Consider the following 19,080-nt stretch of genomic DNA (forward strand, 5'->3'; position numbering starts at 1 on the left):
GCTCTACAAAGTTTTGATCAATTTTTTTTCATGCTCTACAAGTTTGGATCAATTTTTTTTCATGCTCTACAAGTTTGGATCAATTTTTTTTTCATGCTCTACAAAGTTTTGATCAATTTTTTTTTCATGCTCTACAAAGTTTTGATCAATTTTTTTTCATGCTCTACAAGTTTTGATCAATTTTTTTTCATGCTCTACAAAGTTTGGATCAATTTTTTTTCATGCTCTACAAGTTTGGATCAATTTTTTTTTCATGCTCTACAAGTTTGGATCAATTTTTTTTCATGCTCTACAAGTTTTGATCAATTTTTTTTCATGCTCTACAAGCTTTGATCATTTTTTTTTCATGCTCTACAAGTTTTGATCAATTTTTTTTCATGCTCTACAAGTTTTGATCAATTTTTTTTCATGCTCTACAAAGTTTTGATCAATTTTTTTTCATGCTCTACAAGTTTGGATCAATTTTTTTTCATGCTCTACAAGTTTTGATCAATTTTTTTTCATGCTCTACAAAGTTTTGATCAATTTTTTTTCATGCTCTACAAGTTTTGATCAATTTTTTTTTCATGCTCTACAAGTTTTGATCAATTTTTTTTTCATGCTCTACAAAGTTTTGATCAATTTTTTTTTCATGCTCTACAAAGTTTTGATCAATTTTTTTTTCATGCTCTACAAGTTTTGATCAATTTTTTTTCATGCTCTACAAGTTTTGATCAATTTTTTTTTCATGCTCTACAAAGTTTTGATCAATTTTTTTTTCATGCTCTACAAGTTTTGATCAATTTTTTTTCATGCTCTACAAAGTTTTGATCATTTTTTTTTCATGCTCTACAAGTTTGGATCAATTTTTTTTTATGCTCTACAAGTTTTGATCAATTTTTTTTTCATGCTCTACAAAGTTTTGATCAATTTTTTTTCATGCTCTACAAGTTTGGATAATTGACAGAGAATGATAAATACCACAGGTGAGGACAACGTTAGACATGAGATCAGATTTTAATGTGAATCACGCTTCTCCAAAAAGAGTATTGGTTTCGATAAATGCGTTTATAGTGTTCAAATAGTTGTGTAAAACTAAGGGAAGTAATTCAGTATATATTCAAGCGAGCATTAGCATAAGCAGCAGCTGACTGAAGTATTAGTATTATTTACAGACAAGACATGATATTTTCCAAGTTGGAAAATAATTTGAAAAAGTATGCCATGATTTTTGATGGCAAGGGAACACAAGTCGTTAAAAAAAAATTTCAATCGAGATGAAAATTCGATGATTTGAGTAGCCATAAAAAAAATTGTGAAATTTTAATCATTTTTTTCTTCATGCTGTACAGGTTCTCTTGACCTGAATCTGCCAGAAATTTGAAGACTTTGAGATAAATTGTTCATAGCGAACCCTGAGTCTGAAATAATGTTTTGGTTTATCGAAGAATTATTATTGATGTTTAGATTAGCAGAACAACGATTTGGGAAAATTTGCTGCCGATAAGAATCGGCATTCAACTGATTCTGTTGTGAAGATGACGTTAAAAGTTTTGGATGAACATCTGTGAATTTTGAAAGTGAGTTATTGTTTTTGAAATGGTCAAGATGTTGAGAACTTTGATCATTTTCCAAAAATTGTTTTGAATATTTCGACATTTGTATCGGTGTATGGATGTTGCTGTGCTGATTGCTGTGGAAGCAGTGTCCGTTTTGTTGATAGAAATTGTTGAAAGAATCACGCGTACGTAACATATCAGCAGCAGAAATGTTTTGAAACGGAAATTTGGAATTGTTTTCTTTAAATTCATTCTGTTGACATATTTTTGATGTTTGTTTGGATGAAAAAATTTCTTTCGGTTTTCTCTCACAACCAGAAATATCTCTTTGAGTTTTTGGCGACTTGTTAATTCCTGTATCATTAATGGTAAGAGAAAAGCCGAACATATTAGTGTTCGTATTCATGTTTTGAGTATTGCCTGGCTTATCTTCGAAATAAAATTCTTGATACTTGCCATTTTGTGGCTCTTTAATCAAATTCTTCATCTGCCAGGATTGTTTATTTTCAAAAATGTTTCCATTTCTTTCAAGCAATTTTACAGATTTCTCTGCAGAATTGGTAAAAATTGTTTTATGGAAATCTTTCGTTTGGTTGTCTTTAGAAATTATTTCTGAGATGTTGCGTTGTACTTTTGTTACAGCTACTTTTTTTGTCTCAATTCTATTATTTTCATGGTCAACATCAGTTCCTTCTAACGATAATAAGGCAGAAAAGTCTGGAAGCTTCTGAGACACGTCTTTGTGATGATTAACAGATTCCAAATTTGCTTGCGATTTACAAAGTTCTTTGACTGGCAAAGGAAGATTCATTGAATTAAGACTTTCATCAGAACATCCAAATTTCAAAGGACCAACATTATTCTTAGATTGATTTGATGTGTTGGGAATATTTGGAGGTGAGAGCCATTCACTTTGGTTTTGCTGAAACATTTTTTGTTCACAGGCCACAACTCTTACTGTGTCGTTGGCCTGGTCAAATGGTTTACAAGACGACATAAGAAGTTCCAGTTTTGGCATTTGTCCTCTTCCAATCAGAGACTTTTCAATATCGTTGTTGTCAAAAGGTCTATGAATTAGCGTGGGTAAATTCTGTTTTTGGAAATAAATGTCTTCTGTGCGCATGGCATCATTATAGACCGATACCAAATTTGCTTGCGATTTACAAAGTTCTTTGACTGGCAAAGGAAGATTAAGTGAATTTAAGCTTTCATCAGATGCTGAAGATGTCAAACTGTTGACAGCATTTGGAATGTGACAAATACTTACAGGTGAGGACATTTCATTTTGTTGCAGTTGAAAAGTCTCTGATTGGCAGGAAACACTCGTAGTGATGCTGTTATCGCTTTGGTCAAACAGTTCACATGGTGTTGTGAGGGAACTAAGTTTCTGCAAATAAATGTCTCTTGGACACATGGCATAATTACGAACTTCTTGACATGCGAGACAAGTTTGTGGGATTCTTTCTAAAAACAATCCTGAACGAGGTTCGGACTTTTCATTGTTGTCTGCAATTTTCAAAAGTAGTTCCATGTATTCAATAAGGAGCTGACGATAAATCTTTGAACTGATGGGTGACACACCTGGGCTCTTGTTTAACCGAGGAAGTTCTTTTAAAACTTCTTGAAGATAACTTTGTTGCTCCTAAAAAGAAAATAAATACACTCTATAAACAGATATCACGTTTTAATGTGACAAAAAAAAAAAAAAAACCAAAAACAAAAAAAAACACTTCACACACATACATACATACATAAATACACACGCATATACATAGGTATGTATTAGTGATGAGACGATTACAATATTTTTCCCAATTCCAATACAATTACTGATTCCGATTCTTTATAAATCTCTAATTATAAGATTGTTATTTTCGCAGATTTTCGTAAAAACACGTGTTAAATATGCAGATATTTTCCATTTTCCTAAACGTCAAAATGCACTTGTGAAGAATGATCTATCGATTTTAGTTTTACTGGTAATTTAAAATCAATAAATATTATTTTATCATTATTGCCAGCAATGGAAGATTTTACTTTAAACAAAATCAAATAAAAAAAGACAATTGAAAGAATCGTTTTTGGCATCGGAAAATAGGCAACAATTTTTTCGATACCCCCAATTTTTCTGATTCTGATTTATCGTCCCAACACTAGTACTTACATGTCATGTCGAAATTAGTATAAATTCCAAAACAATTACAAAAAACGATGCAGTAGATGTGCTAGTGTATATTTAAACAAAAACCCATCCACAAGTATGTTCTGTTAAAAAATGGAGAACTTTTAATTTAAGGCAATTAAAACCAAGGGAAATAAGTCAGTTTGTCGTAGTGAATTAGTTACACAACTCTTTCGAATTAAAACATGAGAAAACCAGATAAATTCTATTTTTATTTGTAATTATTTTCCTATTCAATCATTCTTCGTTATATATTCCTTACACAAATAACATTTCTGTTTCTGTAGTCTAAGATTAAAATTTAAAAAGGTTTACGTCGTTTCAAATTATAAACTGTTCTATTTATATTCTTTATAATATAAACAAAATTCTGTATATATTGTTTAAAATAAATAATAATTGTTTATTATTTAAAGAAAACATTCTGTTTATATTGTTTCTTTTATATAATATTGTTTATATGTTTGGTAACATACAGGTGATTACAGGAATTTAGTTTGTTTTAAGTGATAGAGGGTTCGAGAGTATTTTGCCACTTAAACTCCAGCCTTGCCAACATAAATACCATAACCTGAACTATACCGTGCCTGACAGACACGGGCCGACCGACACAGCAACCACCAAATTTTTTTTGTTAGTTCATCGTATTTACGTGTAGGAATCCTGACAGCAATTATCAAAGTTACATTTCGGCCAAAGGTTTTGACAACCACACCCCCACTCACAAAATGGGGTGTCTATTCGGAAAACCGTTCTTAACATAGGGAGGTTGGGGGGGGGGGTCCATTCCGAAAGCTGTTCTTAACATGAGGAGTTTGATGGTTGGGCTACAACAACAACAGCCATGCTTTAATTTCTTACACAGAGAGGGATGGTGGGGGGAATCATGTTACCACCGGACAACGTTGGTTAATGAGTCCGGTTAGTAGTAGTAATAATAATATTAACATATTTTACTGTAACCAGATGCATGCTAATTATAAAATTAACAAAAAAAAATTAATATCGTACATAAACACATTTCCACCGTTGAAAAAAAAACAAAACTACTAAACTTCGATTCATCATTTACTATAAAAATTAAAAATAACTCATTTACTAATAAGCAATAACTCGACACCTGACGACAATTTACTAAAAACTAGCAATGCTGCATATTTTTTAAATGTCCTATAGGAGAATGTGTCGCCAAAAACAATTTATTCTAATTGTGTCAATGTATATCTCACTGGTTAACGTGTCACCCCCCTTCCCTTAACTCCATTTACCAACACCTTGCAGCACATGACAAGCCAAAAAATAAATTGAGGAACATATTAATAAAAGACACCGCCATCTTAGCCGTCTCATATTGTAACCTGTGCCTGAGAATCATGGAAGCCCTACTCATTCGAATAAACAACCCGACCATTAATCAGGCTCAATACGAGGAGGTGGGCACGCTCAAGTGCTTTTAGCGATTTTAATTGACTTCTTTAATAAATTCACTAAACACAGTTCTTAATTCATCACTCGCCTGAAAATGACTCCTGGAAGTCGAAAATGTTCGCGACTTTTGCAAATTTCATGAGGAGGGCACACTCAAGTGCTTTAAACGATTTTAATTGACTTTTTCAATAAATTGACTAAACGCAATTTTTTAATTCATCACTCACCTGAAGACATACGAATGACGACATGGAAGTCGAAAATGTTTGAGACTTTCGCAAATTTCTTTTTATACTTGCACAGAACGTTTGAACTTTGGCTCGCCAAATGGAAAAAAACGGATTACAAGAGAAATAAAGAGTAATTATCCTTGCTATTCAATGAAACATATCTACATTGTGTATGTGTATAGTTAGGTAGTAATTTTCATTTTAGCAAACATCGTTGAAAATAACAGAAAACATATGCTTAATTATACTTTTTCTTTTTTCAATTTTTCTTATTAAAAATCTATAAAAATACTCCAAGCTATCTTCATTAAAACTCAACAACCAACAATTAATAATATTACCTATGAAACCAGTAATAATATTTTTAAATGCTTAATGTAATACAATTTTAACGTGTGTTGCTAATTCTAGCATCACAAAATTTAAATTGTTAATATCTCTACTAGAGGAGTGTGCAAACCTTCTCTTTCTGGCAAGACTGGAGTTTAAGTGGCAAAATACTCTCGAACCCTCTATATATAAAGGGAGTAAATATGAAATAATTTCAAAGAAAATGGAAAATTAGTTTATGGAATAATGGATAAGCAAGGAAGCATATTAGTATACTATATCAAATAATATAGTCGGACCATTTGACTGAAATATCGTGGCTCAATTTTAACCCTGCATTAGACCCATGAGGTATTTTGTCACCCCAATTTTACTCATAATTCCTAGTTGGTAACTTATTTCTTTTCCTCCCTCCCAGTAGTTTCTGGACTCAGTGAGGGTATAGCACACATGGTATGGCGCAGTTGTATCTCAGTTTTCCTTGAAAGTGAATCAGATTCAAAGGTAATGTTTATGTAATGAACTCGTATTCATTTTTCTTGCTATTTCAATTTATTGAAACATTTTTGTGTTCATCATAGATATTAAAAAATAACAAACTGGATGAGAAATAAAATACATCAAATAAGTGTTTATTAACATCACAAAAATATTTTTTCGCTGTAATATCAATATAGTAATCAAATAAATTTAATGGAACTAATTAGTCACAAGTAATAAATTAATGTAAAGTAATATTATTCTACATAGTGGGTATTTTTTAAAAATACATGTGATCTAAATCAAAGATTTTTTAATTTTTCCTTAGTTTTATTATTTATTTTATTATTTTAATAGAAACAAAGTACAAGTGATTCAAGCTGTCGATATATCCTGAACCAGCATGATAACTTTATTTTACAAAATAATAACACTATAAGCATTTTTGTATGGGGGTGTAGAAACACGCCACGGTACTAACCATGTTTGGAACACCCAGGTAACTAATGCAGTTTTAATGCTGCGTTTGTGTCCTTATTTTTATTAACATATTACCATGCTTATCAACTATTCCATAAACACATTATATGTAAATATATTTAATGTACGGATGATGACTTTTTAATGTAAAATTTAGGACATTTATTAATTTTAGTAACATAAACACTATTAAGCTACAGAAAAGTCCTGCGAGATCATAGATTTCATCATCCCAGCACACCACAGGGTGAACATCAAGAAGATGAAGTGAAGCAAATATACAGAACTAACTCGAAAACTAAAAAAGATAACACCAATAATCGTAGGTGCACTAGGAACATTCCTCAAAAACTATATAAAAAAAGAAGACTGGGAGAAATTGGAATTAGGGGGAAGGTTGAAAAGATATAGCTGAAATTTTAAATAAAATTCTAGGATGCGAAAACTAACAAGTAACTTGAATATTGCAATGGAAAACAAACAGAGCACATCCACAGAAAATAAAAAAACAAAATCGCAAAATGTTAACTACCAGACTAGATAAATTCTTTTAAAATCTGCAAAGATAAAGAAACCACAGGAAATATCTCTACTATTATATAAAAGGAACTTTTTTGGTGTGTGTGTATGCGCGAATTCCCATTACAATTGTATTTGATAATTTTTTTTTGCACAAGCAGAAAGGCCCGTCATATATATAAAATCAACAGTAGGCTCTTTGATATGATACTATAACATAGCTATACACTGGCTCATACGAGGAATGGTGCACCTCCTCCAAGTGATGTTAGCCCAAATAACAGCACAAAACTGGATACTCCACCAGACTAGATGAATTCTTGCTTTGGAATCCAATAAGACCAAGATTGTATAACACGATCACATTGACACACCCGTTCTCACCAGATCACTAAAGTTAAGCAATGTTGAGCCTGGCCAATACCAGATGGGTGACCATTTGGGAAGGCTAGGTGCTGTATATACCTTCTGGGAAGGTTGGGCATGAGGCCAGCACCCTCACCTCGTAAAAAGAACTCCTCACGACAAAAACATCTACAAAGTTGTTGATGGCCTATGCCCCTCCCCCCCCAGGGGCTCGAGTCTATAGGATGGATGGAAGACCAAGAGATCACACGAAAGTATAAAACAATTGACTGGTCAATTCGTGAAAATTAATATTTTTTACTTCTTTAAAAACTCAACATTTGAAACGTAGAATTTAGTGGAACACGCAAATATCTATACTAGTGCTTTTCAACCAGGGTTCCACATTAACTTAGGGTTTCACCGGTACAATTTAGGTGTTCCGCAATTTCTAAATTCAAACGAGGAACAAATAAACAGAATTTTAAATTCCATTTTGAAAATCTATTTTATTACATATTTTTTAAAAAACTTTTTTTTATCAAAATATACTAAATTTTACATAATTAAACTCATTACATTAAAAAAATTAATTTGTCTTTCTATTAAATTTGTTTTTATATCTTCTTATACAATCAACACCAAAAGATTCACATAAAAAATCTGTTTATTTTTTTAAATGCTGTTATTTTGCATAAAACAACTAAATTATTGCATAGATGTTCCATGAGCCAGTGGGAGGTTTCTATCGGGTTCAGCTCCAGCGAAAAGGTTGAAAAACACTGATCTATATAGAAATATATTGTATAAAAATCAAGTCTTAGCTCCAAGTGCCTCGAATTTCTGAAAACTTCAATTAAAGTAAAATGAAATGCAACTAACAGATACCTCACAATATCAATAATTTTAAATAAAAATATTTTTTATGTTTATGACAGCTGTTTATCGTAATTTACACGTTTGATTATTTTAATTTGATTTACAATTATCAAAATCTGTCGCATAGGTGCCATTTCTTTCTCTTCTGCAGTCGTTCACAATTTTTACTTACGCTTGAGTCTTGAATGCTGAGTCGAATCAAATGTTCGAAGGCGTTTAAAACAAATTCTCCTTGTGGCCTGTTTTTCTGATACATCTCACGATTTCGGATAATTTCCAGAAATAAGCGTTTCGCCTCTTCCGCATTATCCAAAAGAAGGTGACAGTGGGCAAGCCAGATTTTCACTTCCGCATTTACGTAATGTTCACGATTCACGGCACCATACAATTGTTCAGCTTCCGTAATTTTCATGAGAGCTTCAACTTGCATCCGTCTTGAAAAAGAAAGAAAAATTACATTTTTTTTTTGCATCTTCACCCCAAACAAGGCACAGTGCCAATTTGATGTAGGATGGCTGATGGCTGCTATCTGGGACATAATTGCAGAGACACTATTTAGGAAGTTTTGTGGCAAGATGTCTATTCACATTATACTTGAATTTCTGCATGTCAGTACAGATTGGGAAACAGGAATCCGGAAGGGAATTCCAAGGTCTAGCTGTTCTGGGGAAGAAACTATTAGATTAGAAGGATTTCTGGCATCTGGCGATCTCTACTGTGTAGGAGTAGGATTTTGTGCTTGTCAGGTTTGTCGGGGGTATTTATGTTGAGGGGGTACAAGGGCTTGTAGTTCTTTGGAGCATCTACCATAAAATACTTGTAGAACAGGCAGAGGGATGCAACATTTCGTCAATGGGACAGAAGCTGAAGCCCAGCTGACAGTTCAGGACCAATTAGGCTAGTGACTCTCTTTAAACCCTGCCCAGAAGTGAGAGACTAGTAGCAGGTGCAGCAGCCCAAATGTGACAACAATACTCCAACATGATCGAATAGTGGCCTTGTAGAGGTACAGAATACTTTCAGGCATAAGTAACTTTCTGGCATGATAGAGAAAGCCCACCTTCCTCGCAGCAGCCGTTGCAATGCACTCAAAGTATCTGTTCCAACTCATGTTCTCTGTGAACGTTAAGCTGAGGAGTTTGAACGAAGTACTTTCAGGTAATGTATCTTTAGCCATGGCTGTTGGTGGCAAAGAAGGTTTCTTGTAATTATTAAAGGAAACAAGTTTAGTCTTGGCAGCATTGAATGTGACCATCCATTTTTGTCTCCATTCAACTACAGATTGGAGGTCTTCCTCTAGTGTTTCTGCCATTTCTTTAGATATGTGTTCATTTGTTTTTCCCCTCATGCCTGTTATAGAGCGTGGTGTCATCAGCAAATATACCCATCTCACAGGCAATTTTGTCAGGGAGGTCATTTATGAATATTAAGAATAAAAGAGGTCCTAGGATAGACTCCTGAGGCACTCCCGCATTTATATCATATTGTTTAGATGTACGGCCATCAAAGGCAACCTGGATTCTTTTCTTATTTAAGAAGGATTTAATTATGTTAAGTATTCATCCAATGATACCATATGATCTGATTTTCCTGAGAAGACCATCATGCCATTCCCTGCCAAAAGTCTTAGATATATCTAGGGTTACTGCCCTCCCCTCCCCTGCTTTGTCCAGTGTATGGTATATACATTCAGAGATTACAGTTAGGATATCTGCCGTAAAGCGGGCTTGCCGAAATCCATATTGTTGGTTAGACAGAAGTTTAGCAAATGTAAGGTTATCGACTACAGCTTGATTAATTATGGATTCAAATATTTTGGCAAAAAGAGGGAGGAGGCTAATGGCGCAATAATTTCATGGGTCAGTTCTTTTGCCAGAATTCTTGTAAACAAGTTTTCCAGCAGTTAGGAAAGCAAGATTTGTGAAGGCATTTGTTGCAAATGTTGGAGAGGACTGGAGAAACCTCAGTGGAGCATTTTTTTAATAGTACAACAAACACCCCAGATGTCTTGGCGCTAAGTGAAACTAACCTACACTCCCCCATCCTCTCTAACCACTTTAACATGTTTGGTTATCTCCTAGTTTGCCGTAAGGACTCAGACAAACATATGCACAGACTTGGAGTCTATATTCGAAACACCTTCCCCTTGATTAGAGAATCAAAATTAGAATCAGATGACCAGGTCTTCATGTGCTGTAGACTTAAGCTGCAACATAGTGTTAGCTGCTTAGCATTTCTCTAGCGCTCTCACTCGACGCAGGACTGTATCCTCATCAACCAAGTCAACATAGTATCTTATTGAACTCAGGAATCTTTCTATCAAATTCGGGAATCTGCAAGGAATTTAATCCACAGATGTAGGAAATCTCTTGTTCCTTCTGACTGGGTAAAAATCCTAAGTAATTTGTAATTTTATGTTGGGGTTTTCTTACTGGTAAATAAGCAAAATGTTATGCAGTGGAGGGGGTGGGGGGGTCATTGTAGTCGGTCTTATCATTTACAATGTTTCTTTTCAAAAAGTTACACCGGTTACAAAGACAGGGTCTGTTTTGCAATGAACATATAATAACAAACTGAAGTGAATTTAAGAATAGAAACCGAAATGAGAGTCACTTACTTTCTCATGTAAACCATGCCAATATTCCAGACAACCAAAGCAGAATAGGAATGAACCCAGCCTGCCCGTTTGCGAATACCTTCAGCTTCATACAAAAAACTTAAAGCAAAAGCTGAAAGAAAAAAAAATATTTGTTCTTTTTATATATATATATATATATATATATATATTAATTAAAATTTATTATATATATATATATATATTCATTTAAATTTATTATATAAGAATTTATTATTCCATGTATCTATATAAAATTTAATCTAATTCAGTATTTACTTCAACAGTGCTCAATACATAAGTAAAGCAAGGTAGCAAGTTTTGAAAATATATATGGCAATTAAGCTACACAGAATTTTATGCATTTCATCCTCATGGCAATAACCTGACGAATCTTCACAAGGTTGAAACACAGAAAATTTTGTGTAGTGTAATTGGCATATATATTTTCTATCAAAGTAAATACTGTGTCGTGGTGTGAATTGAATCACTGATTCAAACAAAAACAAATCAGTACACATGACTGACACATACTAATGACTATCTTTTTGTCTCAACACAAATGAGAGGAAGAAATACATAAAACTTGACTTTTTCCAAATAAACAATTATAATTTGGATTTCAGGTTCAACTTAATATAAACACAATCAATAATTTCCCCCACTCTTTATCTGTGCCTAAACCTAAACGTAGATTCCATGAACAAAGCTTCTTTCTTAGAACTGCACGCCTGTGGAATTGTCTTCCGTTTTCCTGCTTTCCGGCTGACTACAATATGGTTGTGTTCAAGTCTAAAGTAAATAAGTTCTTGATGAGCCGTTCCATATAAGTTATCAAATTTACCAAATTTTCATTACTAATGATTACTATATTGTCCAATTCCTACTGTACACTCTTTAACCCTTATCCTTGAGTGGCCTCTGGGCCTTGATAATGTGGTGATGCCTATGTAAAAAAAAAAAAAAAAAAAAAAAAAATATACATCTAAAATTCTTTTGATTGTGATAATTTCGATGAGAATTAATCTTAGTCATTTACCAAGAGTGTGCCTGTTATATCATACTCTTTTATAAAGAAAGCACTTCCTCACCAAAAAAAAAAAAAAAAAAAAAAAAAAAAAAAGAAGAAAAACACAAGAAAAACACAAAAACAACTGAGCTAGGGAGTATTTGTTCTGCAGATGCTGCAATGAAAGTAATATGTCGGAGCAATTCCACATATCAGACCATTGCTATTGAAGCAATTAGTGTTTGGTCAATGTCGGGGAAACCCTTCATACCAGACAATTTTGACCCTCAGGGGAGCTCAACGTTAAAAAACGACCTTATGTCTAATTTGCTCTCCATCCAACCATCCATAGCCCTTGAGCCCCTGGGGGAGGGGCATAGGCCATCTACAAGTTTTTGTAGATGTTTTTGTAGCGAGCAGTTCTTTTTACAAGGTAAGGGTGCTGGCCCCACGCCCAACCTTCCAAGAAGGTACATACAGTGCCTAGCTTCCCAAATGGTCATTCATCTGGTACTGGCCAGGCTCAATGTTGCTTAACTTCGGTGATCTGGCGAGAACCGGTGTGTCAACGTGATTGTGCTGTACAAATTTGCTCTCGTGGGGAAGCAAATAAATACCAACAACTCGGCTAGGGGGCCGGAAGCCTCCAGAAATGTAACTTTGACGCACCCAGTCAAGCAGTCGAAAGGTCTCAGCATCACTACAGAAGTAGTTTAAACAGCCGTTTTTAAATCTACTCTACCACAAACTACCTGCATACAAACTACTACTACTGCTTGCCTGCTTTCTGAGACTACTCCCTACAACCAGGGAACTCCAGTATCTTCCTGCGGCTTCCAGTATCTCTTGCAGCTTCTAGCACCTCCTGCAGTCTCCACTGACATCTATCTACCTATCTCAGTTACCTCTGACATCCAGTTACTTGTTCTAGTGTCCACTGACATACAACTACCCATACCACAAGGGAAAAGTGAAACAGAAAGTCGGTTTTTAATGTAGGGAAAATCTAGCTCCCCTAAAAAAGGGCATTCTGGCTTGGAACAAAAATAAAGATTGACTCAATAAGAATTTTGAGATGAGGATAATTTGTAATATTTGAATCCACTGATAATTTGTAATATTTGCATCAACTGATAATTTGTAATATTTGCATCAACTGATAATTTGTAATATTTGCATCAACTGATAATTTGTAATATTTGCATCAACTGATAATTTGTAATATTTGCATCAACTGATAATTTGTAATATTTGCATCAACTGATAATTTGTAATATTTGCATCAACTGATAATTTGTAATATTTGCATCAACTGATAATTTGTAATATTTGCATCAACTGATAATTTGTAATATTTGCATCAACTGATAATTTGTAATATTTGCATCTACTGATAATTTGTAATATTTGCATCTACTGATAATTTGCAATATTTGCATCTACTGATAATTTGCAATATTTGCATCTATTGATAATTTGTAATATTTGCATCTATTGATAATTTGTAATATTTGCATCTACTGATAATTTGTAATATTTGCATCTATTGATAATTTGCATCTACTGATAATTTGCAATATTTGCATCTATTGATAATTTGTAATATTTGCATCTATTGATAATTTGTAATATTTGCATCTATTGATAATTTGTAATATTTGCATCAACTGATAATTTGTAATATTTGCATCTACTGATAATTTGCAATATTTGCATCTACTGATAATTTGCAATATTTGCATCTATTGATAATTTGTAATATTTGCATCTATTGATAATTTGTAATATTTGCATCTACTGATAATTTGCAATATTTGCATCTACTGATAATTTGTAATATTTGCATCTACTGATAATTTGTAATATTTGCATCTATTGATAATTTGTAATATTTTCATCTATTGATAATTTGTAATATTTGCATCTATTGATAATTTGCATCTACTGATAATTTGCAATATTTGCATCTATTGATAATTTGTAATATTTGCATCTATTGATAATTTGTAATATTTGCATCTATTGATAATTTGTAATATTTGCATCTATTGATAATTTGTAATATTTGCATCTATTGATAATTTGTAATATTTGCATCTATTGATAATTTGTAATATTTGCATCTACTGATAATTTGTAATATTTGCATCTACTGATAATTTGTAATATTTGCATCTACTGATCTTATTTCTTATTCTCACAGTGCTTCAGTCAATGTAACCCCTGGCCTTCTTCAAGTACATCTTGATGAACTCAGGATTCTATATGGAATTTTGCATGGAACCCTTTATTTAATCCAATTGATTCTTCAAAGTACTCTAATCTAAAGACTCGTCGCGTAGTGGTTAGAGTACTAGGAAAAATTTATTGTAAAAGTGATATTCTCCTGAAGGTTGAATTTTCAGTGTGGGTAACTGAAAAATACAATTACGAATTATTTAGGACTTCTATCCATGATTGATGGGACGAAAGCATGTTATCCCCGTCAAGTAAATAAAGGGTTCCGTTGGAAATTATGTTCAAATTCCCGAGTTTGACAAGATACACCGATCAAAACATTGTGAAAATAACACTCAAGAACAGTAGTCGAAAGAATCTAAATTATACGAATAATCACTCCTCATCTTAAAAATTTAAAAATTTATATCGATAATGTTTATTATTCTGGATAAGCAGGACTCACTTCAAGGTTGACCTGCAGAAATGAGATGCTTTCCTTTCGATCCCAACCAACTGAAACACATCAGTTTAGCTTGAAAGGAGCACCAAAAATTCCAGTAAAGCAACTGGCCCTGATGGCATCCCAATTACGAAACTATTTAAGCGCTGCCTTAAGGAGAAGTGCTTTCCGACCCCCTGGAAGACCTCATCAGTTTAAGTCACTTGTACCCATTCCCCTTTCTCGCCCCCCCCCCCTTTTTTTTTTTTTTTTAAATGGAGAGTAGATAATACAGTGGATGTGTTATCGGCAGCTCCAGTAACTCTCGCTTCTCCTATTTTGTCATTCAGTCCTCATTCAATGAGTGATGTTTCTGACAAAGGGTGAAGAAAAAGCTGCTTAAAGGTCGGTACTACTTGGTGACCAGTAGTCTGAGATGTCGGATATTTTTCTGTCTTTGTCTGTCCTTGTTGCCATGTCACTAGTAAGGGTGCTGGAGGTAAACGTTTTGTCTGGGCTGACGTTATCCGCCTGATAGTCAGGGACCCGAACCTTGGATTAACCACTAAGGAGGCTGTCCTATCAGCAGGCGCAAAGTACTGGGACTGCTGTATTGCCATTTGGTGAGTGGATCTGGACCATGCAGTAGTCTCTGGTGGGGCCTCTCGATGCCATACTAGTGGGTAATTGTTACGGCTTTACCTTTTCGTGTGCTACAAATAAAAAAAAATCTTCCTGTCTTCTTCTCTCTTACTTTCCCTCTCTGTACTGCTCTAACCAAGTATGCCGACCTATTCCACAAATCCCCAAACCTCAACATGAAATATCTCCAGAATAAAAACTCGATTAAACCTAGAACCCCATCTTCCAGCGTAGACCCCTACTAAAAATTTCCCCCACTCTATATCTGTGCCTAAATCAAAACGCGGATTTCATGAAGTTCGCACCGGTTTAGCTGCTCCACACATTCATTTAAGATAACATCTAGGGTTATCTCCATTCCTAGATATCGTTTTTCTCACAAAGACGATCCCAGCAGAACTTTTTTTTATTCACTGAAGTATTTATTTTCTAAACAAAGAGAACATCTCTTGGGTAGTCTGACTCTGGGCAGAGATATTTTCAGTTCTCTGCAACCCCTTCTTCTGGTCAAGCATCTATAACTGTTCCATCTGCAATGTCAAATATACTAGCAAAAAATTATGCTGCACTGCACATTTTTACAGAAGGATTGAGAAAATGAACAAACAGATACTACACGTTGATCATAAGCTGATGGTTTTGTCGTGCATACATGCATGTACTTGTTGATATATTTTTTGCTTATCCGCATGCACAATATCGTGTCGAACTCACCATGTTTGTATTTCGTCTTTGACAATTGTCCGGCAACATTGCAGAGTGTTGTCACCAACAAAGGTTCTTGAAATTTAGCAATTTTCCGTTTCTTCGAGAGAGAAGCAAAATAAAATGTTAATGCTCTGTTGAGGTCTCCTTTAGCTACAAAAAAGAGGAAGAAAAAAATCAAGCATCATTATAAATATACAATATGTCCGCAGAAGACCGGAGAACATACCGGTCAAAACTTTGTAGAAATAGAAATGGTGATAAGGACAAAAGTTCGGAACGAAACAAAAATTAAAACAAAAACTAAAACAAAAATTATATTTAATACAACATTCAAAATTGTGTTGTTTATTATATTGAAACGATTTTTGCTTTTTAGTTCAGACCGTTGTTGCAATGGTGTTTATCCTCGTCGGGTTGAGCCAAATTCTTCCCTGGCTTGCACTTTATCCTGGATCAATACCTGTTTAGATTAGCGAACTTTTAATTTAATGATGCAGGAAACGGCACTAACCCTAGGCAGGTTAAACCGGTTTACTCCAAAGGAGGAAGTTCCATGGGAGTATGAAATTCACAAGTGGTCCCCAGTCGCATGTACAATGATCCAGTAAAAAGGTAACAGCATTTTTATGCACCCGGACAGCACCAAATCATCTTGCTTACAGGCTAAGGGTTAGGTGTGGTCTGGGGGTGCTGACACAGCCAAAGATGTTCCACATGCTCAGAGGGAGGATAGGGTATGTTTTTGTTGGGAAAGATTAATTTCTCAACAAAGTAAAATAGACATTTTTGGTGACAAATAGTCTAGCGTGACCAGAAAAATCTTATGTGTTTTATGTGAACGCAAGATCTCCCATGATGTTAGTGATATGAAAAAAAAAAAACCTTAACATTAGAAGGGAATTGAAATATACCAATGCGATAAAGAAATAAAAATATCTCAGGGGAAAGAAAAAGAAAGAAAACAAAGATTTAGGAGAGAAAAGAGAATTAAAAAGATATGGATTAAAAGAGAGAGAAAGAAAAGAGAATTAAAAAGATATGGATTAAAAGAGAGAGAAAGAAAAGAGAATTAAAAAGATATGGATTAAAAGAGAGAGAAAGAAAAGAGAATTAAAAAGATATGGATTAAAAGAGAGAGAAAGAAAAGAGAATTAAAAAGATATGGATTAAAAGAGAGAGAAAGAAAAGAGAATTAAAAAGATATGGATTAAAAGAGAGAGAAAGAAAAGAGAATTAAAAAGATATGGATTAAAAGAGAGAGAAAGAAAAGAGATTCAAAAGAAGAAAAAAGAAAGGAAGAAATAATGTTAATTTTCAAAACAACGGAGATGAGGGTCAGGATTACAGATCTTATAAAACTGATTGTTTTAGTAAATGGGGCAGTCTTTTCACCTCGATCAACCAAGAATGGAGTACTGTTGCCACATCTGGGCGGGAACTGCTCAGAACACCCTATCCTGCCTTGACAGAGTTGAAAATAGACTTCATATCCTGGTGATGCTCTTTTCTCTTCCTTGCAACCTTTTTCCCACAGAAACTACATTGCGAGCCGTCTCTGCTCTATCATTATTTTCATGGCAAACTTTCATGAAAAACACTCATCTATCTGAAACCACTATCAATAATTTCCCCCACTCTTTATCTGTGCCTCAACCTAAACAAAGTTTCTTCTTTATAACTGCATGCCCACTTTCCAGTTGACTACAATATGGTCATGTTTAACATAAACAAGTTTTTGATGAGCCATCTCCTTAAGTAATCCAATTTACCAAATTTCAACTACTAACGATTACTACGATTTTGTCCCATTGACTACTGTACACTCATTAACCGTTATCCTAACTAAAAGAAACACACCTATATATATTTTGAATTCCTAATTTTTTTTCTGTTATTTCATCCTAAACAAGGCACAGTACCACTTGGACGTAAGAGGCTACTAATTGGGACCAAAATTATATAGGAGTACTATATATACTATGCAGGGAGTCAAACATTGAAATATCTACTCACATTACACTTGAACTTCTGCATGTCAGCACAGGAAGTCGGGACCTGAGAAAGAATTCTAAAGTCTAACAATTTGAGGGGAGAAACTATTTGAGTTTTTTTTTGTTTTTTTTTTACATAGGCATCACCAGTTATCAAGGCCCAGGGGCCACTTGAGGATAAGGATTAAAGAGTGTACAGTAGTCAATTGGACAATATTGTAATTGTCAGTAATGGAAATTCAGTAAATTTGTTAACTTAAGGGGAACGGCTTAGCAAGAACTTGTTTCCATTGGACTTGAAGACAACCATATTGTAGTCAGCTGGAAAGCAGGAAAACGGAAGACAGTTCCACAGGCGTGCAGTTCTAAGAAGGAAACTTTGTTCATGGAATCTACATTTAGGTTTAGGCACAGATAAAGAGTGAGGGGAATTATTGATAGTGTTTTCAGCTAGACGAGTATTTCTGGTGATAGTTTGGCGAGGGGGGGACGATAGATTGAAGTTCAGTCGGGCACTTGCCATGAAAATAACGATAAAGCAAAAACAAACTCGCTACATCTCTTCTGTGAGGAAGAGGTTGCAGGGAAGAAAAAAGGACTTCTCCTACGAGGCTACGAAATCTATTTTGAACTCTGTCAAGGCAGGATCTCTCTAGTGTAGGGGTGGAATTTTGCTGCTTGTCAGGTTAGTTGGAGGTATTATGTCAAAGGGGTAAAAATGCTTGGAGTTTGTCGAAACACATTCCATTAAAATCCTTATAGAACAGGCACAGGATGCAACATTGAGGCGATGGGACAGGGGTTGGAGTTTGGTTGTAAGTGTGGAATCTATTAGGTTGGCAACTCTTTTTTTTTTTTTAACCTGTCTAAGAGCAAGAGACTAGTAGCAGATGCACCAGCTCAGATATGGCAACAATATTCCATGCATGAAGGAATAGTGGCTTTTTAGAGGCACAGGGTATTCTCATGTGTATAATCTTCTAGCACGGTAGAGAGAAACCACCTTCTTCGCAGTAGCCTTGGCAATGACGTCAATGTATTTGTTC

At 34.3% G+C, this 19,080-nt stretch overlaps 1 protein-coding gene across 2 annotated transcripts in view; it reads right to left on the bottom strand.

Annotated features, from left to right (window-relative positions):
• Positions 1-980: 980 nt before the first annotated feature.
• The window catches only part of LOC145302159 (uncharacterized), a 140,403-nt gene continuing 122,303 nt past the window's right edge, over positions 981-19,080 (bottom strand). For both annotated transcript variants that reach the window (XM_080144636.1, XM_080144635.1), the window contains exons 8-11: positions 16,050-16,193; positions 11,029-11,140; positions 8,584-8,845; positions 981-3,180 (exon numbers count right to left, since the gene is read on the bottom strand). In XM_080144636.1, coding sequence (XP_080000762.1) covers positions 1,303-3,180; positions 8,584-8,845; positions 11,029-11,140; positions 16,050-16,193 — 2,396 coding nt within the window. In that variant the 3' untranslated portion in view covers positions 981-1,302. The remainder of the gene's footprint in view (positions 3,181-8,583; positions 8,846-11,028; positions 11,141-16,049; positions 16,194-19,080) is intronic.

The sequence above is a fragment of the Euprymna scolopes genome, chromosome 2 (genome assembly GCF_053919585.1).
Source record: "Euprymna scolopes isolate OS-2025 chromosome 2, ASM5391958v1, whole genome shotgun sequence".
NCBI classification, from domain to species: Eukaryota; Metazoa; Mollusca; class Cephalopoda; order Sepiida; family Sepiolidae; genus Euprymna; species Euprymna scolopes.